The sequence below is a fragment of the Euleptes europaea genome, chromosome 7, assembly GCF_029931775.1.
Source record: "Euleptes europaea isolate rEulEur1 chromosome 7, rEulEur1.hap1, whole genome shotgun sequence".
NCBI lineage: Eukaryota > Metazoa > Chordata > Lepidosauria > Squamata > Sphaerodactylidae > Euleptes > Euleptes europaea.
The window spans coordinates 42,763,220-42,788,869 of record NC_079318.1 but is presented as its reverse complement, the minus strand read 5'-3'; the positions used below and the strand labels follow the sequence as shown (position 1 = coordinate 42,788,869).

The 25,650-nt window shown below is 44.0% G+C and overlaps 1 protein-coding gene across 1 annotated transcript in view; it reads left to right on the top strand.

Annotated features, from left to right (window-relative positions):
- The window catches only part of ALK (ALK receptor tyrosine kinase), a 665,036-nt gene that overhangs the window by 532,674 nt on the left and 106,712 nt on the right, over window positions 1-25,650 (top strand). The window contains 2 exon segments of the mRNA XM_056852389.1: window positions 98-198; window positions 13,120-13,289. Of these exon segments, the coding sequence (XP_056708367.1) occupies window positions 98-198; window positions 13,120-13,289 (271 nt within the window).

The following is a 25,650-nucleotide window of genomic DNA, read 5'->3' as shown; positions in this document are numbered from 1 at the left end:
ACCTTGCTCTGGTAACACATTTCTCTCTCTCTCTCTCTCTCTCTCTCTCTCTCTCTCTTTTTTCTCTCTCTCTGTCCCCAATACTCTTTTCCCCCAGAATGTGCTCTTTTGCTTAACACCAGTGAGAGCTCAGCTGCAGAGACGGTTGTTGTGACAAGTGCTGTGTTTCCATCACCAATGAAAAACTCTCCCTGTGAGGCAAGTATCGCCTAGCTATATACAGGAAAAGCCCACCGCTTCTGGGCCAGCAAATTTGTTAGATTAGCCCCCCCCCCAAAAAAAAAGTGGTTGGAGGATAGGTTTGCCAGGTCTCTCTTCGCCACCAGCATGAGGTTTTTGGGGTGGAGCCTGAGTAGGGCGAGGTTTGGGGAGGGGAGGGACTTCAATGCCATAGAGCCCAATGGCCAAAGCAGCCATTTTCTCCAGGTGAACTGATCTCTATCAGCTGGAGATCAGTTGTAATAGCGAGAGATCTCCAGCTAGTACCTGGAGGTTGGCAACCCTAAGGGAGGGGCAACATACGAGTGACAAAGGCGGCAAGTCCATCCCACGGCCACCAGTGCCAATTTAAAAGCATTTCTAGTTCTTTAAAAGTGGCTGCGAGTCCCTGATCTGGTTCAGGCACATGGCATGGCACCCCTGGGAGCCAGTGTGGTGTAGTGGTTAAGAGTGGTGGTTAGGAGCGGTGGACTCTTTGCACACTGCTGTGCCATGCCAGCAGGCCTAGACAGTGTGTGAGGCACCCACACTGCTGGCAGGGGGAGGAGCCAGTGTCTGCTCCTCCCACGTGATCCAGCCAGCCAGCGGTGTAGTGGTTAAGAGCGGTGGTTTGGAGCGGCGTGCTCTAATCTAAAGAACCAGGTTTGATTCCCCACTCCTACACATGAGCAGAAGAGGCTAACCTGGTGAACCGGGTTGGTTTCCCCACTCCTCCACATGAAGCCAGCTGGGAGACCTCGGGCTAGTCACAGCCCTCTTAGAGCTCTCTCAGCCTCACCTACCTCACAGGGTGTCTGTGGTGGGGAGGGGAAGGGAGGGTGATTGTAAGCCAGTTTGATTCTTCCTTAAGTGGTAGAGAAAGTTGGCATACAAAAACCAACTCTTCTTCTTTAGAGAATTACAGCTGCTATTAAAATTGTTTTGGCAGAACCACAGGATGGGCCCATCACCTCTGTCACTTCTATTTCGGCCCAAAGATACATATCTTACCAGTGTAAGCCCCCTCCTGTAAGCATTTAGTTTGAAGTACATTAAGTATAACTGACTCAAAGCTTGGATGGAGGGATCATCCTCTCCAAAATTAGGAGGGGAGAGAATCCCAGCCTCCAACTTGCACCCATCTCCCCTAAACCCCCCTCATTTGCTCACCAGCTGCTCTTGCCCAGTCTTCCCTCCTTGTCTAGCCACTAGCTTTCTCCACTCACCTTCCCCCCCACCCCCCGCCCAGTCTTCCTTCCGTCCACCCACTCACTCACTCTGCTAGTCTTCAGTCCTTCCACCATCTCACCTTTCCGGTGCTGCCTGTCACAGCAAGGATGTGCGTATAAAAAGCAGGGGAGTGGGGGAGCCAAAACCCAATGCACTGTCTGAACTGCTTTTTCCACAATGCCTGTGCAGATGTCTATTTTGCTCTTACTTTAGGGATGGGGGATGCACCCCAAAAAATTTTTTTAACTGTTTGTATATTTCTGAAAACCTGTGGGTTCACCTGGATTTGCAGAAATCTACCCTAATGGAAGGTGGCTGGCGATGTGGATATTTTGATCCACCCATATGGGAGGGGCATACATGACTATTAGATACTTAGTGGTTTGGAACCTAGGTTTTGAACCCACAGAAAGGGCTCTTAGGAATGGGGCAACCACTGGTGATCTGGTCCTTTTAGGGAAAAGAAAGCATTGTGAAAACTGGCATTTCACATGAGTTAGTCCTATAGGAATGACTATAGACCTATGTCTCAAAAGGAAAAGAAAACTTCCCTCTGTTTTTTTTTAAAAAAAAAAAACTGATTAGGGACAGGGGCATGGTAAGGTTATGGAGCAAGGCTTTAACTACCAGGACTGTCCCTTCCACTGAACTACAGTTTTAATCCCATAAATGTTAGATTCACGTTAAGTAAGTAGGGAATAAGAATTGTTTCATTTGGCCTTTAGAAGTAATTAACGTTGCCGGAGTAAATCACTGGTGCTCTTTAGCAGTGGAAATAAAATTGCATACCCAAGAGATGTATAAAATTAAAATTGGAAACCGCTTTACCTGTAATGCTGCAGAGACTGTACAGTAATTAGAACGGCATTGTTCAAACATGACATGCTAGGCAAAGGATATGAAAGATCTAGGATTGTGAATTTTCATAATTACATATGCAAGCGATAGAGGGAAGAGTCTGTATTTTGTGGCATCCATATTTTTTAAAATTGATTTTTCTGTCAATTAATTATTGTCAATATTCACATTGTCAATATTTTTCAAGAGAGTAAGGAAAGACCAGTTTAGGTGATCAAATCTCACCCAGTTCTCCCCAAAGTTCCTAAAATATAACCAAGTCCTGAAACACAGAATAGCTTTATATTTGAGGACAAATTTGATGATTAGTTATAACAGGGTAGGGTTAGCATAAAAGGTCTTTTAATCTGCTAGCAAGAATGTTCTTGCCCTTCCCTCCTTGGTTTTGGGAAAGAAAGGGCAACTCAGTCCTCAACGTTTAAATGGAATTCAGCGAGTTCAGTAGGACTTACAATTTCACATTTTTCATCACTGCTGTTTCAGCATGAAAATAACTTGTTTCATTTTTGCTTCTCCCCTGTGCAACGGAACCTGTGATTTAAAAAAAAAATTGTGTTGTTTTCTGATCTCTTGTACCATTTTCCCCTACAAAACGTAGTTTTCAACGTTATTGTGTGATGATAAATATCACTCATTATATGCATACTGTATGTACAAATTATGTACACTATATATAATTAACATATAACTTGTACATAAAAGGATAAAAGTGTACAGAATACAATTAAATCTACAGAACCAACAGTGAAAAGCAAAAAAATTCAAACCACTGACAAACAGAGGCAGTAACAAAGTAAGAAAACCTTCTCTTATCCCAGTTCCCAAATGAACAACGCAATCCGGTGGGGGGTAGTTGAGGGGCAGCCAGGGGCAGTACGGCCAGGATGCAGCTGAGCCGCCTCCTGGGCAGCTTGCTGCGCCTCGGTTGCCAGGCGAAAATGAAATTTACCCCAAGCCCCGTGAAACTGCTCTGTGCAGTCCCACGGAGCTGCGCCACCAGTTTTGGAGGCGCACGTTTGCGCTGTCAAAATGGGACATTTCCAGGGCGAAAGGGCTCAGGGAGCTGACTAAAGTCAGCCTCGCCCATGGGAACGCCCTCTTAGGCACTGGCACAGATTCAGATCCAGATTTTATTTATGAATACTGCAAAGCCATTAAAATATTCATATCGATTACAAGGTAGAATTAAAAGATACAGTTATCTAAAACTATAGGATATATAATTCTTAAATAAATAAATAAATAAATAAGCCAAAAAACTCAGATTAAAATAACAGTCTCCATTTTAGGTTAGATTGCCAAGCCCCCGCTTTATCTGACGAATCTTGTATATCGTAGCACTAGCACAGAATTTAGCTACTAGGCACTGGCACAAGCCTCTGCTCTGGAGGTATGCTGCCACCATAGCTGTACCGGTGCCCATATGTGATGCTGCCGTGCCGATCCCTGGTGCTGGCATAAGCCTCAAAAGCCCTTTCCCCCCCCCCTTAGGATTGCACTGTAAGTGTCCTTAGGATTGCGGTCTTTGTTCCCGCTTTCTCCTGCCTCCTCATTCAGCTTTCATTGTTTTAGTCTTTGGAGGCGTTTGCTCTAATGATTGATTGCATTCATTCTTGCTGAGCATCCTCCTTTGGACAAGGAAAGACTTGCAACTCCAGTTCCATTTAACACATATACTGGTATTCACATCCCCACCCTGCCTTTCCTTTATATTCTCTCCTTTGTTTTTCTCAGGGGTTCCCCTACTACCCCCCCCCCTCAAGCACACATCACATAGAAAATCTAAATATTTTTTTAAAACTTAATTTTCTCACAGACCACCAAAGTGTGGATATTTGCCTGCAATCAGTTGGATGAATTGTTTCTCAATATGTATTATCCCCCCTCCACGCACACTCACACCATGTTCATAAACAGAGTGAAAAATTGAAATTGCTTTTGGAAGCAAATTGGGGACAGGGAGAAAAAAGTTGCCATCTATTTCTAACCTACCTCCATCACTCTTGATGGCACTAAAAAGCCAGCCACGCAGTTCTAGCATTGCAGCTGTGGGTAATAACGATTCAAAAGAGTTTGGCAGTGGCTTCCCCTCTTGCCTTTCGTATTGCACAAGAGTGCCCCTTCTCAACAACGCTTTGCGGCTTCAAATGCTCTTTTACGGGAGCCATCAATCTGTGACCAGAATAATTCAACAGCACTTCTGAGCCTATTGCAAAGAGAGAACCAAGCCCTTGCCCCCTAATTATCCCTGAGGACAGGAGCAAGTGATCATCCTCGTAATGGAGTTATAGCTGCAAAATGTGATTGTGAAATTAAAATCCCGCTTTTCCATATTTATTTCCTCTCCAACATTTCCCAGTGAGGCAGGCTTGGAGTCACATGTTAAAAGTTCTCCCTCCCCCCTTGCACTTAACCTCTTTTAAATGCTAACTGCTCAAATGGGCAGCATTTCACAAGGAGTCTGTTTTCTCTGGCAAGTGGAATTTTACAATAGGGATGCTGTTAAACTAAACATGACGTGTCGGAGATTTTCACCACAGGGGCCTCCCCTGTCTAAGTAAAGACTTCAAGACAGGTCCCTTTGCTTCTCCCCTGAATAAAAGAAAAATTTGTTTTCTGGTCCTTTACTAGGGTTGCCAACCTCCGGGTGGTGGCTGGAGATTTCCTGCTATTACAACTGATCTCCAGATGATAGAGATCAGTTCCACTGTAGAAAATGGCCATTTTGGACATTGGACTCTATGGCATTGAAGTCTCTTCCCTCTCCAAACCCACCCTCCTCAGGCTCCACCCCCAAAATCTCCCAGTAATTCCCAACCCAGAGCTGGCAACCCTATGCTTTACGCAGAAGCATCCCATGCCGTCCCTGACTTCCAAGCACATAGATTTCTTTGGGGCTTTCAGATTCATTCATTCATCCATTTTAACCATCCATCCATTCATTCATCCATCCATTCATTAATTCATTAGATTTTAACCCACCCTTTTCTGACCAAGGTTGGGCTCAGAGTGGCTTACATCCAAGAACAACATAGTCATTACAGTCTGATTAAAATACAATTCATCATAACAATAAATAGATTCTCATTAAAAAAAACTATAATATATCTTTAAAATTTTTCAACTAGACAGTTAAAACCAGAACTCCAGATGACTCCAATTACTGTGGCACCTGAAGGGTTGATAACGGCAACCAAAATGGCATCCAAACTCTTGTAAGAGTCCAGGCACCATTTGGGTTCCTGAGTAGATTTAATAGTCTGCTTCTCGCCCTCTGCCTAGCATATCGATGGCATGTATGTCAAGGAAAGGAGGAGGCTGGATAAGCCCTGTCCTTTGCAAGGGGGGGGGGAGAAACAGTGCTTCTATTGCTGCTGTTGAGATCAAGGTAGGCTGTGATTCCTGCTGCGCAGGAGCAGACCCGCCCAAGGCCACGGAGTTTCGGCAGCTGATAAATCTCTGTTCACTGGGAATGCTGCAACTGATTTAAGTTTCCACTATTCACTTTGCTTTTACATATAAGCTGTGACCAAGAGCAGAATGTTAAAATATTGTTCTTATAGCACTTCTGGCCCCTTCTAGAAATAAAACGTTTAGAGGCTTTCCTAGCTCAAAGGAGTCCCAACGCAATTTGTGCAGAGGGGTGAATATTTCAGACAAGCACTTCCCTGCACGTCAAATCTTCATATTTTATATATGCCTCTTTTTAAAAGAGATTCCATCTACTACAGCAAGCAAAAATTGTTTCCATTGCAAGTGACAGTAAACTATGTGCCCCCTAATGATGTATCTATCTATCCACACATAAAACATACTATGACCTTGTAGAAATGTCACAAGTCAGAAGAGGATTAGACCCATCTAAATCTGTATTGGATCGCTGTTGAAATATATTCTGCTGCAGCTGCTATCTCCTCTTTCAGACGCCTACTGTATGATTCAGTTTCTTCTAAGTTTTCTGAATATGGAGCTTCCATTTAACAGGCATGCACGTTAGAATACAAACTTCCAGACGTCTCTGCCACAAATCTCTTCCTCAGTCTGCCTGCCTGGGCCATGCAATAGATAACAGAGAAGGCAGAAGCTCCAGTGGGATGCATTTTTTATTACAAAGCAGCTGGCATAGGTGACCTTCCTATATAGGTTGCCACCTCTACTAGAGAAGAAAAGAGAAGGGCATGGATCTTTTCCATATGTTAATTCATCCAGGGTGCAAACTCCAATTTTGGCGTAGCTCAACACTGAAGCTCTGCTAAAAAAAATATTTGGAGCCAACAAATCATAATCCAGCCAGGTAGGTTTAAACTTGTCCAGCTGGCAACTCTTAATTCCTGCAGATTGTAAGATCCATTTCTGTTGCCAGCCTTTAATACTTCATATTTTGTTCCTCTGTTGTAAGAGTTAACAGTGGGACTGTGCTTAGGACGACACTGTTAACTCTGGTAATGGCCCCCGATAGGTGGAAATGTAATGCATTCATCTGAAGTTGTTGTTGGTTTCTCATTGAAAACATTATACTTAAGAGCCCCATGGTCATAAAAAGGCTCTTACGTTGATCAAGAACCTGAAATTGGTTGATGCTTGAGCATTCCTAATGGGAAAAATATCACACTCACAAATACGAACTGACCAAATCTAAGGATATGCAATTTCCACAGACAGGAAAGAAACAAGTGATACCAGCTGTGTAACACGCCAGCAACTTGCATGGTTCTCTTGACTAATGATTTCTTCATGCCCTGGAAATGAACTCTCTGATCCATCCTGTAATGTTTCTCAGAAGGTGGCAGAATCCATCACGAATCTATTTGGCTTTATAGCTGACATTGATGTTTAGGGCGCATCCTGGGTATGTATGCTGGCCAGGAAGGCAATCACACCTCAACACAAGCCACAGTGTGTTCGTAGTTATGCCTCAGGGTGATTTATTTTAACCCTGGACCCAGTCAACTGATAGTTCTCATAATTCATTATACAGCTCCCTGTTTAGGAAGTCAGTAAGGCTTTCAATGCACCGATGAGACAATGTCAGCCTAGGATGGTTGATTACATTCCTAATGGTGTTCCTGGCATCTCACTACCAACTTATTTCAGGGGAGAGGCTTGGTGGGCTGAAACCCCCTAGAAACGATAGCACCAAGAGCCCAGAGTCACATCTTTTAAAGCACGTCAAGACATTGTCGAAGGCTTTCACGGTCAGAGTTCATTGGTTCTTGTAGGTTATCCGGGCTGTGTGACCATGGTCTTGGTATTTTCTTTCCTGACGTTTCGCCAGCAGCTGTGGCAGGCAGCTGAAGACGCCTGCCACAGCTGCTGGCGAAACGTCAGGAAAGAAAATACCAAGACCATGGTCACACAGCCCGGATAACCTACAAGAACCATGTCAAGACTGTTGTTTTTTTAAGAGTCATAGGCCATTTATGCAGGGTCAGTTCTGCTCCTCGCTCAATGCTGATTTTTAAAATCCAACCTTTCAAATTACTATTCACGGTCCTGATGCGAGAGGAGAAAGTCAAACAAATTCCACCCCCACTCGCCTGCTCCTTCGTTCCTTCTTTTGCATAGCCATTAGCAATAGTCATTTGCATAGCTAAGCCTTGGCTGGGATACTGCATGCTTCCTTCAGTGAATGCTTCGATGCAGGGGTGAAGCAAATACAAAAGGTCGCGTTAAAGGGGCTCTTAAGAAATGCAAAGCAGGTATCTGGAATAACGGTTCAGCGTGAAGAAATCAAAAACAAAATGTGGAGCACTTCAGCCTGGAGTGCGCTGCTAACTACCAAGCATAAACGGCCATACAGACAGCACCATCTGCAATCGCTGATGAGATCATATGTAAAATAAATGCCAGTCTCACTGGAGCATCTTGATTTGATCCATCCAGATCATTGCTTTTGGTCACTTCATCAGGTGTGAAAGGCTTTGGAATGTCCTGTTGCAGAGATCTGAAACCACAAAATGAAAAGACAAAGGTGTCCATTCAGGCAATATGCCAGCTGATTCAGTCTAAGCAAGTTCATTGCAGACCATATACTGTTCTTTGTGGAGGAAGCGAGCTCCCACTTACAATGTTTGTGGTTACTTCCATCCAAGCAGCTGATGTGTGCAAACTGTAACATCAATTAAAATTTACCGAACAATTTATGACCACATGATTTGGGTGCTGCTTTAAGGTCTACACCCTTATTGCCTGACTCCTGTGCTGTTGAGAGGAAGGTCTCCTAGTTGTTCAAACCAGTGTTATTGGGTTATTGTGGGACCCTCTATGGCTTGGAGGCTTTCTTGGCTGGAGTACTCCTTATTTCTTCTTTTTGATGCTGAAATCCTGTCTAACATCCCTAGGGTCACCATATTCAATATCTGCTATGGGGTCAAGACTTGTGGCCTGGCCAAAAGCAGCAACTAATGACTATATTAGGTTGTACAAATTAACTTCCTCTGATTCTATATGCTGTTTTTTTCCTGTTGCCATAAAAAACACAATTGGTGATGGGCAGAGAGAGATCTCAGAAGAAAGGAGGTAAAAGTCAATAAGCAATAGGAGATTGGCATCATTTTCTTCAGCACTGTCAACCAATGTAATCGGGGGGGAGGAAGAACAGTTGGCTTTTATACTCCACTTTTCTCTACTGTACGGAGTCTCAAAGTGGCTTACGATTGCCTTATCTTCCCCCTCACAAGAGGCACCTTGTGAGGTAGGTGGGGCTGAGAGAGTTAAGAGAAATGTGACTAGCCCAAGGTCACCCAGCAGGTTTCATGCAAAGGAGTGGGGAATCAAACCTGGTTCTCCAGATTAGAGTCTCCTGCTCTTAACCACTGCATCACACTGGCTCTCATGAAGCCATTAATGTTGCAGAAACGGGCCTGTTCTCTGCTTTCTGGCACCAGCAAAAGAGAAAATAGGCAACAATGGTGTTTTCTACCCAGGGAAAGGCATGTATTGTTTCCCTGTTGCTCCTGTAGCTGCCAATACAACACAGCATCATCAGACTTCCACATGGCTGGTTTCCCAATATTTTCCCTGCCCTGGTTCCCAGGTAGCATCCATCCCAGTACCACAACCTGAAGGGAGGGGGGAAGATGTATGCCTGTATGTGGAGTTCAGGCTAGGGTTGCCAGCTTCCAGGTAGTAGCTGGAGATCTCCTGCTATTACAACTGATCTCCAGCCGATAGAGATCAGTTCACCTAGAGAAAATGGCCACTTTGGCAACTGGGCTCTATGGCATTGGTCCCTCCCCTCCCCAAACCCCGCCCTCCTCAGGCTCCACCCCAAAAACATCCCACCGGTGGTGAAGAGGAACCTGGCAACCCTAGCAGCATGGGAGTCACCAGGACCTTTCTTGGTACCTACCAACTGTTTTTAGAACGTAGGTGGGGTTCTTGCCCAGCAGGGCTTCTGACTGGTTACCGAAGATATGATAAACTAGGCAGATTAAAACAACATTGTTTCGGGGGGAGCTGCCACCACAGTGTTTTGTTTTATTCTTTCACCTCTGTTTCCCGGTGCATTCTTTAATTACCCTTCTTCTCCCCTGCACTTGGACTTCCTATGTGTAAGTGGCTTTGTCTCCACCACCCTGTGTCAGAATGCCAAAGGTGCCCACAGGCTCAAAAAGGTTGGGAACCCCTGCTTTACTGACTCCTTAAAATGCTAATTTACTTGAATTAGGTTTCTAAATAATTGTTAATGCTTGGATTACATCTTGGTATTGAGTAAAATCTCTCTCTCTCTCTCTCTCTCTCTCTCTCTCTCTCTCTCTCTCTCATTAAAGCAACATCAACCCATTTATTTTTATGCACCAAATGTTTCACATTTATAAACATGACATGATTAGCCTTTTTAAAATCAGCAGTTACAGTTGTTACTCTCCCTTTGTATGCATAACTAGTTCTGAACAATTAGCGTCAGCGAACTTTTCTAAGAAAGGCATGGTTAGCCAACATTTGCAGCAAAACTATTACACTTCTCATTGGGGCACTTGATATTATCCCCTGCAGGAACGCCACATAAAGAAATGCATTGTAATTTTTTTTGTAAAAGGTCTGAAAGCCGACTGCTAGAATTAGACTTTAAGAAACAAACATAAAATAGATGCCATGCTAGCATAAAAGAATTGCCTGGATTTGAGTTTTTTGGGGGGGAGACTTGTGGAGGGATGTACTTAGGGTGAGTTGCATTGCTGATGCTGAGGTTCATGATTTTTTGTTACATTTTTATTTTCAAATATATTATTTATTGTTTTATTTTATGATGTTAGCTGCTTCAAACAGATTTTGGACAGTGTGGGATATAAATTTTTTGATCAAATAAATAAATGGGGCTTTTTAAACATTAAAGAACTCCCGGAGAATAAAAAATGTACTATTGTATACATTCCTATTTTTTACGGATCAATGACTGGGTTTGAAACCATGGAAACAAAGAGTGTTGCTGTTGTTTTTTTGATGCACTGAGACAAGACCCAACACTCTGATTATTCTCTTGATGCCACAAAATTGATTATTAATGTATCCTCAGTAAGTTGCTTTGCTCACTAGTTTCATATTGTTTTGGTGAGTGTGTAAATCTGTGCCTGCATAAGTTATATTTTTCTTGTAATGCTGATTATTAATAGGCAGCATCTTTGTAAAACCTGTGCTTATTAGAAAACTGGCCAAATTGCAGAGGATTATATTTCATCCTGACAATGACAGCGAGCAAGTTCTAAAATGAGAACGCGCCAGGAAATCATTTTATATACATGAATCAAGGGCCACAGTGGGACTTAGTTACAGTAGACCTAAGCGAAATCCTGGGGACCACTTTTGGATATTGTACTTTAATTAATAAAAATCCAAATACCACTGGATGATAATTGGAAATGCTATAATAACCTGCAGAGAGGAAGAAAAAAAAATAATTTTTGAAAGGAATATCAGGGGGGATGAGGGTGTAATTCCTAGCACCACCCTCATATTGCGGTCATTCCACTTCTCTTTGCAACTGCCTGAATATAAAAGAGTTCATTACTGGAAAAGCTGTCCATTTTAACTTGTATGTTATTAGGCCACGTCTAAAGGGAGAGAGAGAGATTCCTACTATTTTGGATCACACAAGTATTAACAGTCTCCTTTTTATAGAGGCAGGTACACTTAAGATAGACAAGAGTTGACAATTCTACCAGGGTAGTAAGTACTATATGTTAGATGCTAGAGATCTCATACCTGGCCTCCAGGTGAAGCATTCTGTCTTCAAACACATGCCGCTAAAATGTGCCATGAACAGTAAAAGTCAGGCTTGGAACAAGAAAATCGACAATTACGAGCTGTGCCATATGAAATTGTAGCACTGGAAGTAGCCATTGTGCTACAGACTCTACCATGGCACACTATAACCACTCTCTCAAGGACATGGTCCCAAGGGAAACACAAACAAGTAACATAGTAGGTGCTCCTGATGACCTGTAAATTAGCAGACGTTTCACTTATTTCGCAAAGGCAGACTTGGGGCAAACATTTCACTTATTATGCAAAGGCAAATCTACCACTGAAGGTGCTTCCACATGGCGCCAATTCTCTCTGTGTGCTTTCATTGCTGCTGTGAATGCAGTCAGTCAAAGTAGCCACAGGGTGTCCACAAGGCACAACTGGATGGCTTTCTTGAGCTTTTTAAAAAACACACACATTGACATCTATAACATTATAACACTATCACACTATGTCACACACCAAATATTTATAAAAAGCCCTCGGGTGGTGTGTGGGGAGGGGGAAATGTTGTCCATGAGGGTCTGGGGCAAAGAAAATGCTACCAATGTGGGCAGGATCTAAAAAAAAAACACAATCCATACCTTCCCATTCACACCCACACAAACATGCTTGGGCTGGGGTCTTTCATCAGAGGCTGCCCCGAAGAGGAAAGATCGCAGCAAAGCAGAGGCAGAAGGTGCATGATTATGCCATGTGGATGCTGAGGAAAAGACCCTTCCTGTTTGGTAGTCATCGCAGACCAGAGCAGCTGTGTGGGAAGCAGCCTCTCGTATACATTCAGCCCCCATCCCCAGCAGTTGGCTGACCACATCCTATGCTCACAACCAGAATTCAAGAGAAAGCCCCACCTAGAGTACATTGCAGCCAATTATAATTCTCTGATGAGCAGGCCTGTGCAATACACATGTTGACAAATTTGTGCTTGTTAGGCTTATGCTTAAGACATCCTAAGCATTTACCTAAAAGGGTAACGTGGGATGGATCTTCAAGACTAGGGGAGGGAGCAAGACAAACGAGCATTGATCCTGCACTGAAACTAAAGGAAGTTCAGCACTTTGCTTCTTATATTACTCAAAATCCAAGGAAAGCTGTAAGGAGTAGTGCTGAGTGTATGTCCTTGCAACGTAGGAAGCAGAACAAATGAGGATGGAGCTGAAGTAGAGGCGTAAAGGTTTACAGATGGGCTTGGCAAAAGAAGTTTGAAAATCTCTGCTCTGAAGCAAAGCCCCAAATATGTGTTCTTTCCATTGTTTTGCATCACAATTCCGGTAAAGCATACAACAGTGTTTATGGCAAGGGTGAACTTGCCATATCATCTGCAGATAATGAACAACCTGCTAATATCACCTTCCCTGACTCACACAACCCCAAGATTCCAGTAGGTAGAAATTTATCAATGAGCCAGTTGTTTGGGAGAGCATGTGTAAAAAAAAACTTTTCTGGGGTGCATAACACCACAACGCTTCCTTGCCCCAATCAGTGGTGGGGAGGAATTCCAGATAATCTGTGGATAAGAAGAGTTTGTTGATTGTGCTCTTTTTGTGCTTGCTTTTAATTGCCTGTGTACCAATCCTTCCCTTGTAGCTTCGAATGTCCTGGCTTCTCCACGGTGTCTTGCTTGGAGATGTTTCCCTGGTCCTTGTCGAGAACAAGACTGGGAAGGAGCAGAGCAGGAAGCTGTGGCACTTTGATAACAGAAAAGGAATGGGGCTTTGGCAGAAGATGGTCAGGCCTCTCACAGATGTGTCAGACAGGTAGGAAACCTTATTCTTCTTTTGCATTAGGTGTCTCTCAATTCAGAAGTATCTAAAATTCTTGACCGAAGAGCTCCCAGGGACTGAGAGTTCCTAGTGGTGGTGTTGCCACAAATTCTTATTCTTTACTTGTTCTTGCTGACTGATGAGCATGCGTAGAATCATAGGCCATTAACGCATGGCTAGAGAGTGGTTGGTTTGTCCCTCTCATGTCTCACGCTTTTCAAAGCTGAGAGCAAAAACCAAACGCATGAGAGGGACTTAACCATGAAGCCGTTGAAGCGGGTCAGTGCCTTTCAGGTGACTATACTCTTAGAATTGACCCCTTCCTGAGAAGTGGTATGTTATCTTATTCAGATAGTCACCTACTAAGCAGGACTCAACTACTTTACTCACTTAAAAAGTAAGTCTTTTTATTGATGTATTCCAATGTAATTGTGTATATATGCAAGTATTACAAAGTCTTAATATTCAGTAACAATGTATACAGTAAAGCAAGCAAGTTCTACATACTATTCAGTTTTAAAATCCAACACTTAAAATATAACAGTTAAAGAAGTCTGATTTAGTTCAAAGTATCTAATTCACACTCTAGAATAATATATTTGTAAAGCCATACATACCAACTGCATCTTCTGAGACCCTATGAGAGAGGTCTGAAGTTCTAGCCCTCTCCCTGCCTGTTTCAGTCACCTACAATGAGGTTGACTTTAACAAATGAGCAATTCTCATTTTTACTGCACATGCTCAGTGGCCTCCCATTGTATTGCCAAATAACTTCCTCTTCCAGGAGGCTATTTTGCTAAACTATAAACAATCAGTTTTAAGCTTTATTATCACTCTATATAATCAATTTTAGTATCATTCTCATCTCCAGGAAAAAAAGGTTAAGACTGAACCCATTCATTAATTTCTAGAATCTTGTTTCCATGGTTAAATCATAAAATACAATTATTTTTTACATTACATCATTACAGCATCACATATCCTTGAATATAGTGGGTGGAGAGCATTTCTGCATATGAAGTCATTGGAAGGCAGGAATCTGACACTTACTTTCCACATTTCAATAGTTATATAAGGAGTGGCTAACAGTTTCTCGTTAGCTAACCATTTCTCATAAACAAATAGGTGGGAAAAATCTTAGAAAAAATAAACAGAATGTGTTGCTGGAAAATTACTGAAGCCTTTGACAGAGTAATAGAAGCTGAAGCCTCTGACAAAGTATATTCTCCTTCCTTTTAAAAGGAAATTAAACATCTGCTATATATCTTTTGCAGTTTATATGTGTAGTTGGGTTTTATATTGAATAATTCTGCATATGTACAACACTATTTCCATGTTCATGTGCTCCAATATGTCAAAGCCTGTAACAGCATGTGATGGGCAGTAGAGGGCCTTGCTACCGGGAAGGCCATTTGGCAGCTGCTGACTGGGCCGTTGCCCCCAGGTGTCTGCTGCTGCAGCCTCTCTCAGCCCCTCAGCCTTGTCTCCCCCTCCTCTTGCGGTGGCTGCAGCCGACGGGGCGTAGAGGCTTGTGGGTTGGAATGGCAGCTGCTCCCTTTGCCGGTGCCTTATCGTGCTCCTCTGGCCTGCGTGGTGCCAGCGAGGCAGCAGTCCTTGATTAGAGGAGTCGGGCTGCAAAGGAGGGGTGGGAGGGGAAAGGAGTCTTGACCCGTGTGCTGAAAAGCACCAGGTGACACTCACAATTGAGGCAATTTTTCCTTTAAAATCACAACAAGCCAGGGATAGGAAGACCAGGGTAAGTTTCAGAGGGAGGTGGGGTGATCCCGCGGGTGGGAGGCAGCCATGCGGTTGGACTACTGCAATTTGCTACATTCCCGGGAGACCCGCGGGACAAAACGGCCATGCATTAGTGGCCATAGAATCATAGAGTTTGATGAGAGCACCAGGGTCATCTAGTACAACCCCCTGCACAATGCAGGAAATTCACAACTACCTCCCCCCCACACCCCCAGTGACCCCTACTCCATGCCCAGAAAATGGCCAAGATGCCCTCCCTCTCATGATCTCATGGCTTTTACTGGCACTGGAGGCTATAGCCTATCCTGCTGAGGTCTTTCAAAATGTAGAGACAGCTGTGTCTTCAAGTATTCAGTCAGAATAAGAAAATTATTCCAGACTTTCAAAGGAATTTGTTTCCATCTAGGATGTTTCTGTATTGGGTGTTAATTTGTTAATATCTTCAAGACTTTGAGCCTCCCTGGATTATTCCTCATCCATGAGATACACAGCAAAATGAAGTGGCTCATTTGTTTTACACGCCAATGAATGTTGAAGATTATAAATCTCAATGGGTTCCTTTGGAAAGTAAGGGTACTATATACCATCTACCTTGCAAGACACTCCCCACCACATTTTCTATCAAGTGTACCCTACATGCTCCATCTCCACAGAAAGCTCATACCCTACCAGAAATTTTTTTATTCAAGGTGCTACTGGACTCTTGCTCTTTTCTCCTGCTACAGACAGACTAACATGGCTACCCATGGTGATCCATCTCCACAGATGGGCTTTACTCATGCTAGCTAAATGGAACTTCTTTTTTCAGAGGCACTAGATGTTGAATACCATGTGTTAGGAATGCACAATAGTAGAAGGCTATCTCCTTTATGCTCTGCTTGTGAACTTCCAGGGGCTTCTTGCTGGCCACTTTGGGTACTGGAGATGGTTTAACTCCTTGTCATTTGAAACGTAATTGGTTTAACAAACATGAGAGGTCTTTGTGAATTTGTTCACATTTCACTGGAAGTTCAGGGGGGGAAGGAAATCAACTTATGTGCATACACAATAGCAGTTACTGAATTTGGCTACCTAGTGTGACAAATACTGGCCATACAGGCAAAAAAAAGTGGCACATAAGCTCAAAGTGCAATTTCAGGGCAAGGAGGATTGACTTGTGCTGAGTATTTAAAATGAGAGTTACAAACAGGAGAAATTTACAAACTAACCAACGTCACTAATTTGAAACAGAATGTACCAGATCCTCAAAAACTGAATCAGCTACAGAAGGGCCCTAAGATGGTAATTGATTCAAATGTTTTCCCTTAAGATGGTAGCTTGACACTTTATGCACTCTATATAATGAGTCACTACTGATCATAATAATATTAAGCATTCCTAATTCCCTCACAGGTAAGAAATGCAGAAGCACCTCTACATTTTTGGATAAGAAGATCACTGGGGACTTATGGCTTAAATCCTATGATGCCACTCCATCACGCAACAGTAGGTCCTCCAGGGGACCAACTTTTTTGTTTGAAGAAGAGGGGAGGGTGAATTTTGCTGGTTCCCTCCTCCTTCTGCAGTTTGCGCACACACACACTGCGCACACACACACACATGCTTCACTGTAGGGCTGTTGAATTAAAAAAATTCGGTATAGTTGGGATTCGGCCGAATTCGGCCCGTTTAGATTCGGGATATGCCGAAGTCCGAACTCCCCCACTTCGGATCCGTTCAATTCGGCGGGAATTCAAAGTTCGGGAAAAAAATTCGGCCGAATAAAGCCATTAAAAACACAACCGCGCCTTTCCGCGGCTCTGGGGGGGCATTTTTGGGGTTAGAGGTCCCAAACTTTCAGCAGAGCTTCAAAGGACGTTTATTGAAAGACTCCCCAAGTTTTGTAAAGATTGGGTCAGGGGGGGCTGAGATATGGGCCCTGAAAGGGGTCCCCCCACCCTTAATGTGCATCTCTCAGCAGAGCTTGCCGCCCACGCACAAAGCTCCCAGCCCCAACAACAGTTTGCAAAACAACTGCAAAGCAACACAACCTTGTAAAACAACACCTTTGCAACAGGAAAAACCAGAAGACACACAACTGAAACCTCCCCCCTCAAACCAGGGAGCGAGAGACTCGAGGGGGAACACACATCCCAGGCAGAACCGACGAAAGCCCCCTTTGGCTTCCCACCCACCCACAGAAACTGCTCCCTCCCCACACACACACAGACTCTGCTTTCCCCCCACACACACACACATACACAGGAGAAAAATTATAGATTAAAGCCCCCAAAGGGGTCTTACTGTGGCTGTCCTCTGTTCCATCAGGAGGGGCTGGGGAGGACTTGTAATCCAAGATGATTCCAATTAGGCACGAGACGTTTTGCTCTGGAGAAGATGCACACAGGATCGGCTGATCCATTCATCCCAATAGGGGAAAGGGGAAAGCCCATATCTCGGGACCCCCTGACCCAATGTTCACAAAACTTGGGTGGTCTCTTAAGAACACTGGTCTGAAACTCCGCTCAAAGTTTGGGATCTGCACCCCCAAAAATGTGCCCCCTGCAGCCACAGAAAGAGAAAAGGGGGGGAGGCGATATTTCTGCCCCCACTGAACCCATCTTTACAAAACTTGGGTGGTATCTTAAGAATAATTGTGTAAAACTATGCTGAAAGTTTGGGGGCTATATCCCCAAAAAAGCGCCCCCTGCAGCCACATAAATGGAAAAGGGGGGAGGGAAAAGGGGGAGAGCCCATATCTCGAGACCCCCTGACCCAATGTTTACAAAACTTGGGGGTATCTTAAGAAGCTTCATCTGAAGCTCCACTAAAAGTTTGGGGTCTGTACCCCCAAAAATGCGCCCCCTGCAGCCATGGAAAGAAAAAGGGGGGAGCCCATATCTCGGGACCCCCTGACCCAATGTTTACAAAACTTGGGGGTATCTTAAGAAGCTTCATCTGAAGCTCCACTGAAAGTTTTGTGTCTGTACCCCAAAAAATACGCCCCCTGCAGCCACAGAAAGGAGCAAATGTGCACAAGCACTCCCCACACACACACGAGGATTTCGCTCTCTCTCTCTCTCTCTCCCTGGCCGGGCCGCACATCAGCTGATTCCTCCAGTACTCAATCCTGACTGATTGGCCAGAAGAAGACCCAGCTTGGCCACCGATTGGCCGGGGGAGGAGAATGCTGCTTACTGACAGTTATGCTGCTTACTGATGGCCGAATTTGCCGAATTTATTCGCGAACTCCCGAACTCGCTGAATTCGCCCCCCCCCCCGGTTGCCCGCCAGTTTTGAGTTCGGTTCCTCCCGAACTAAAAACCACCGAATCAGAGGGAATTCGGCTGATTTTCAGTTCGGGCCGAACCGAATTGACAGCCCTACTTCACTGACCTGAAGGGGCATGATTTCAGGAGGGAAAGAAGGCTGCCAGTGAGTGGGATGATGCAGGAAAGTTGCCTTCCTCTAGCATGGCTCTGCTTGCGCTTCTGAAGATCCATACTGTGGTCTCTGTGTTCTGTATCTGGAAATCTACAAACAGAGACGATTGGAAGCAAGCAGGTTCCTTTTTTTCTACATAAAGCGCTTCCTATGTGCAAACAGTGTAAAAGGTGAAGCAGTCCTCAAACACAGATCCCCATGGTGTAAAACTGGCTAAAAGTACAGTAGCAATATCAGCAGTCTCCTTATCACAGGCAGAAACAGTATATGTGCGAAATTGATGGACTTCCTTCCATTTAATGGGCTTATTTACCACATCACTGCCAACAGCCCAGTTGGAATTAATTCCATCACATGCAGGCACACCACTAATGCTCAGCTACTTCTATTCCTGGTGAGCATTCATGCAGGAGCAGCTTTTTATCTGGCCCACATTTTGCTTTGAAGTGAGGAGAAATAAAAGTCATTGTTTAATGCTTTCCATTAATAGCCTAGCGTAGCATGAAACTAGCAAGAGCTGGGGCATATCGCCACTCATTACCCTTAAGGCAAATGGAATTCAAATGGAATCATTTCCTATGGATGGAATTAAAGAAAGCCTATAAAAGTGAGACGTGGCTCTGAACCACAAAATTCCCATATGGCTAGTCTGTTGCAAACTCTCCCGTTATTTTTTATTGAAAGTGTTGCTAAGATAATTGCAATGTTGTGGTTGTGAGGATCGATGTGCATGATTTCAGGGTGTTTGGTCTTCGTTGTATTGAAAAGGTAGGCAGTGCTGTTTGGTCTATTGAGGAGGAGGGACCCAAGGCAGGGGCGAAATGATTTATTACTCACAAAACCCCCACGTGTTGATATTTCGTTTAGCACTGACATCTGGAATTTGTTTTTGGAAATCAGTTCATTGGCTTAGTTAAGTAGAGGCAAATTGATGCTGAGAAACAAGCTGACCAAAAAGGGTAGAAAAAGAAGGTGCAGGGGGTCGGGGAACAATGCCAAGGATAAAACTAAAGAAGGGCTGAGAAGATATGACAATTTGTTTCTTAATTTAAAATAATTATATATACCTCTGGCTATCACAGTGATTTACAAGACAGCTTATATCAGAGTTAAAGGTAGCAGTGGGAGACTGGCTGGGGAGACAGAGAACTTAAGTTCTGCAGTTAAAAGGTCAAATTCTGTGCCAGTCTGCCATATTCTGGTGCATGTATCAATTCTATAAATCTGTATACGTTTCCTAAGTTTCATATCCTGCCCTACTAGTAGTAGAGAGTGGCCTTAGGCTGTGCAATGTTATGAAGCCCTGACCAGTGGAAATCCTACTGACTTGGCTTGGGGACTTCACCAAGGATTGCCCACATACTTGTAAGTCTATCATCTCAGTCACTCCGACAACAAACTCTTTTTATATACATAATACCATTAATCAGTACCAAAAAAATCACTATGTAATAAAAATCTATATGAACAGCTACCCAGCAAATTGTACTATCCATCTCTCAGTTAATTTATCTACATATATCTCAGATTGATTCCTAGTATGGTATGGTAATTTCAGACATGAGCTAAATTCCAAATTAGTTTAAACTAATCAATTTCTGGCAGGGTGTAGTACATACGATTGTACCTGTAAGCAGATTTATCATAGTCTCCATGATATATTCCCAGATGTTGGTTGGGAGACCTAGGACCTCTGTTTATGCTGTCCTCAGTTCTTAATGGGAGAAAAATAAGATATAAATACAATCAATCAATCAATCAATTTAGGATCCAAGGGTAGATGTCATTTCATTAACAAGACTAAGAATGGTCTCTCTCTTCCCTTCTAAAAGATCTGGTTAGCATTCCAGCTGTTTGTAACCTTCAGACCCTTTTGCCTGGAAGCGATCATAATACCACCCTGGCAGTGGCCAATTTCCCCCCCCCCAACATGTAATCAAATCTAACAGTTAGATAGATCTGAGCAACTCGATGCCCTAGTTGTTATAGGCGTATTTATTGTTACTATTGTTGTTTCTCTCTTTTTTGTTGTTGTCCTGTTGGAACTGTTTGTGCTCAAGACTGTTGTCAGAAGACCAGAGACTAAAAGAAAGAAAGAATGGTCTCCCAAAATTTCAGAATACATGGAGATAACCAGAATACACAAATAAGATCTGCAGGAGAGAAATTACAGAGAATGACTTCCAACATAACTCTAAAATTGGATATAAAAGCATTGTAATCAGTGAGAGGTACTATTGGAACTGAATCTTACAACATTTTTCCTGTAAATTGTCAGTTATTAACCTAGAAGGTACATTAATCCAAATCCAATTCCACTCCTCAGTCGAAGTATTACCTTTTAAATTTATCTCCCATTTTATAATACACCCAGAAGAAGATTAATCCAAGTTCACCAACATTAAATATATTTTTTCTTAGAGACCTTTAGCATTAGTATTTGTTTTCTGAAGATGAAAGCTGAGCTGATCAGGATGTTGGATTCTATACTCAGTATTACCCTCAACTAGGGTTGCCAACCTCCAAGTACTAGCTGGAGATCTCCTGCAATTACAACTGATCTCCAGCCGATAGAGATCAGTTCACCTGGAGAAAATGGCCGCTTTGGCAATTGGACTGTATGGCATTGAAGACCATCCCCTCCCCAAACCCCGCCATCCTCAGGCTCCACCCCCAAAACCTCCTGCCAGTGGCAAAGAACAACCTGGCAACCCTACTCTCAACTGCTTCTCTGTGCCTTCACAAAACATACATAGCCGGCAAGGCTCCATTGCCATTAATATCTGCATGACAGGTGAAAGTTTACCTCAATATAGAGATATAGTAATGGTATCACTCTTTCCCATCTCTCATCTGTAAGGTGGAATTAAATTTTCTTCATTGGAGGTTTGTTCACAAAAACAGAATAAAGATGGTAAAGCAACTTTGTCAGGGGAAAAGGTGGTATTTTGCTTCATAGAGCAAAGATTGTTGAAATTCAGATCAAGGCTGAAATGCCGACTGTTCTATGTCCAAAGCTGTTTCCAGATTTCCTGCCCCCCTCTCCTCTCTCACACACTATATGACATCGCTCCTCAAATGTTTTCACTAGTTTCCCTTCACTTTGCAGAACCATCCCCTTACTTTTACATTTAACCATGGATTGGCTACCCCATCTTTTGGCCCATTATATCCCTTGCCATGACCTCTGCTCCTCCAAGTTCCAGCACTACCACCCCTCAGCCAACATGAGAACCCCTGCTTCTTTAAAGCTCCCCATGTGTCTCCTTTGTTGTCCCCATATCTGGATTTCCCTCCCTAAACATCTTCCTTGCTTCAAATCCATCTTCAAAACTTAGGCCATTAACGCATGGCCAGGTTCTCATTTGTTTGTCCCTGCTCTGTCTCATGCTTTTTGATCCCACATTCAAAAAATTGAATGCATGGGGCGACAGTCCAGGGATAAACAAATGCCACCAGAAGGGGCACCTTCCCAGCCAGGTAGAAGACACTGCCAAGCCCCAGTGGGCGCAGCAGCAATGGTGGGGGCACCTTTTCCTTCCGCCCACCCCATGCCTCTCTCTCCCTCTCTCTCTCCCCCCCCCCGTGCCCTCCGCCTCCTCCTAGCACCAGCCAGAGTTATAGGCCCTTACAGCCCACCTTCAATCAGCCTGCTGCCCTAGGGTTGCCAACTGCCTGGTAGAGGCAGGAGATCTCCTGCTAATTCAACTGATCTCCAGCTGATAGAGATCAGATCAACTGTAGAAAAATGGCCGCTTTGGCAATTGAACTCTATGGCATTGAAGTCCCTCCCCTCCCCAAACCCCGCCCTCTTCAGTCTCCGCCCCAAAATCTCTCGCTGGTTGAGAAGAGGGACCTGGCAACCCTATGCTGCCCGGAGCCCCACCAGCTCCTTCATGCGGCCATGCTGAACGCTTCCAGCCACTGTCCGAGGTGGAGCAGCAGTTTCCTTCGTCCATGCTGCACACTTCCAGCTGCCACCACCCTGGCGGCATCCGGAAGCATACAGAGTGGCACAGGAATCCGCCACCGCTGCTCCGCCTCGGACAGCACCTAGAAGCGTGCAGCGTGCAGCGTGGCCACAAGAAGGAGCGGACGGTGGGGCTCCGGGCTGCAGGCTGATTTAAGGTGAGGTGTAAGAGCCTGTAACTCCGGCTGGTGCTGACAGGAGGCGGGTGATGGCACGGGGGGAAGGGGGGAGAGAGAGAGGCGCAGTGTGGGGGAAGGAAAAGGTGCCACCGCTGCTGCTGCCCCCACCAAAGTCAAGTAGTGGTTTCTACTCAGCTGGGAAGGATCGCAAAGCGTGAGACAGAACAGGGACAAACAAATGAGAATCTGGCCATGTGTTAATGGCCTAAGTTTTGAAGATGGATTTGAAGCAAGGAAGATGTTTAGGAACAAAGTGGCCATGCATTTAAGGCCTTAGTTTCCCTCCATCGGTTTATCCCCTTAGTCCTCCTTCCCAATTATAGCCCTCTCTTCCTGTTTTATTTCCCCAATTGTGCATTTTAGATTGGAAGCTCTTTGGGGCCTGGGTATTGTTTTGCCAGTAAGGCACTATGTAATTTGATGATACTGTATAAATAATGCAAATTATGTGTACCATATTGAAGATTGTTAAACCAACAGGTAGAGGCTGCACCAAATTTTTCACCCCAAAATATTTGGGAATTGAAAAGTTTCACAAAATCTCCCTTACTTATCCTTGTGCATGCTTTCCTTGATCTGCGACTGCCACTTTAAAAAATTGCTTCTTTTTGAAGTGATTCCAGCCAATCAGGGATCACATACACAAAACACAGTGTAATGATGTCAGGTAATCGCACAGTCAGTCAGATTTGACTACATGGTGACATTAGAAAGTGAAACCAAAGTGAGTGCAATATTTCATGCTCTCACTCTGACTGGCTGAACACAGCAATTTAAAAAAAAACTGCAGGGATGACGGCAAGGGGCAAGGGATGGAATTCTTTGTGAATGCCACCTCTGCCTTTCACTTCATCCCTGATTATAAGCGCTCTGCATCTTAAAGATTTTGGAATGAAAATCCTGCATCTGGAACACAACTTGACTTTGGTATCTTTATTCACTGTTTTCATCCAGTAAGGCATGTATACATCACATTTCATTTGTGTGCATTGCACCGTAGAAGCAATAGGCAATTTAAGCCAGCTACAGCTGGAGCTCATGCAGTTTACTGTTCAAGAGGAGGCCAAGGCCAGGTAGAGAATAATCACACACGATGGCAGCAGATCTTGTCATTCAGGGAAATACCATTTAAAAGCTGGAAAACAGTGAGCGCCTGCTCTCTGTCGATCTGTGTAGGTCTGTTACTCATGCTTGATGATCTTACCCTGAGTGCATGTGAGTGACTCTCATGTTTTCCTTTTGATGGCCGTCCTTGACTTTAATGGATTTTCGATTGTAATGATTATGGAACCATTCTTGGATTGTAGCTTGAGGAGAGCTGCGTGATCCTGACCGATGTGCCTGAAAGCCAACATTAAATGCTCAGTAGACAACCTAATCCTTAGGTCCTAGAGTGTTATTAAAGGAAAAGTACTGAAAGGGAACAAAAATATAGAACCACAAACAGAGCTCTCCACACACATCTTGGCCAGAGCCAAGGAAGATGGCAAGGAGACAAAGCTTATCAGGGAGAGTGGAAAGAGAATCACATCACAGTGGAATAACTCCTTCATGTTGAAGGTGAGGTGTAAGAGCCTGTAACTCCGGCTGGTGCTGGCAGGAGGCGGGTGATGGCCTCTTTAAACAAATTCACATGAATTCTACATATGACAGGGATGACACCTAACAATGGCTAGCATTGCATGGCAGAATAAAAAGTGTGTAGCAACTTCCAATGTGATACTGATTTCAGTTGAATCCTTTTCAGTCCATTTTGCTCTTTAACAATTGGATTCGTTTTCTTTATTATAGGATGGAAATAAAATACAATCAGACAAATAAAATACAATCTGTCACAAAGATCTCTCTTGCCAGATTTTAGGCAGCTACAAGAAAGTCCATGTTTCAGAGATATCTAAGAATCCCATTTCGGTAGCTGGCACTGTAGAGGAGAAGGAATTTTTCCAACTTTCTCAGGATCCTCAAAATGGGGTTCAGGTTTATTCTTAACCCAAGTTCAATGTGTTGGTGAGGGATGCTGAAACCAGCCTCTGGTTATACCTTCACTTGCCATTCTCCATTGCATGATGCATTCTTATTCCAGCCAGGATCTCATATCAGAAGGAGGCGGGGTGTCAGGCACTTGGAAGAATTCACATGGGGGAAGGGTTTAGTTTACTCTCCCCATTCACTGGTTGTTTGTTTGTTTGTTTGTTTAATAGACCCTCCACCCTTTCTTTATATAGGAAGAGGAGATCGCCCACCTTTTCCCCTGTTTGGGCTTATTGCTGAGGGGAGAATTTGTATCGGAGTAAAGTTGAGGGTTGTTTTACATGAAATTAACAACACTGCTAGATCTCAGGAATTTGATCCTCAGATCCTTTGTCACGGGGTTGTTGTTATCGATCTCTTGTGTGTGTGGGGGTATTTGTTTTTCATCTTTTTTCAGCTGCCTGTCTTCCTGTCTTCCAGAGGGAACAAGACACATATTTATCTTCCTTCTTTACATGTACTCAGCCCCCATTGGAATGGGGGTGCGGTAGCATACCCTAGCATAGCCTCTGTCTCTCTTTCTTGTCTACCAATTGCCTTCCAGAGAGTTCTAACAAAAAAATTGCTCCTTGTCCTGAACACACTCTGCTTCATGGGAAGGGATGGGATGTAATACCCCCACCCCATTCTGCAGTGCTTGCCTTCAGGGAATATATGCGCCTGCATTTGCCCAATACATAGGGTTGCCAACTTCCAGGTACTAGCTGGAGATCTCCTGTTATTACAACTGATCTCCAGCCAACAGAGATCAGTTCACCTGGAGAAAATGGCTGCTTTGGCAATTGGACTCTATGGCATTGAAGTTCCTCCCATCCCCAAACCCCACCCTCCTCAGGCTCCGCCCCAAAAACCTCCCATCGGTGGCGAAGAGGGACCTGGCAATTCTACCAATACAGGTAACTTCCCTCAACGGCTGAGGCAGTTGCACTCATGAAAATGGCACTGGGAAGGTGTTAGCCACCCTCCAATTGCAATGACCCTGATTCAAGTGCTC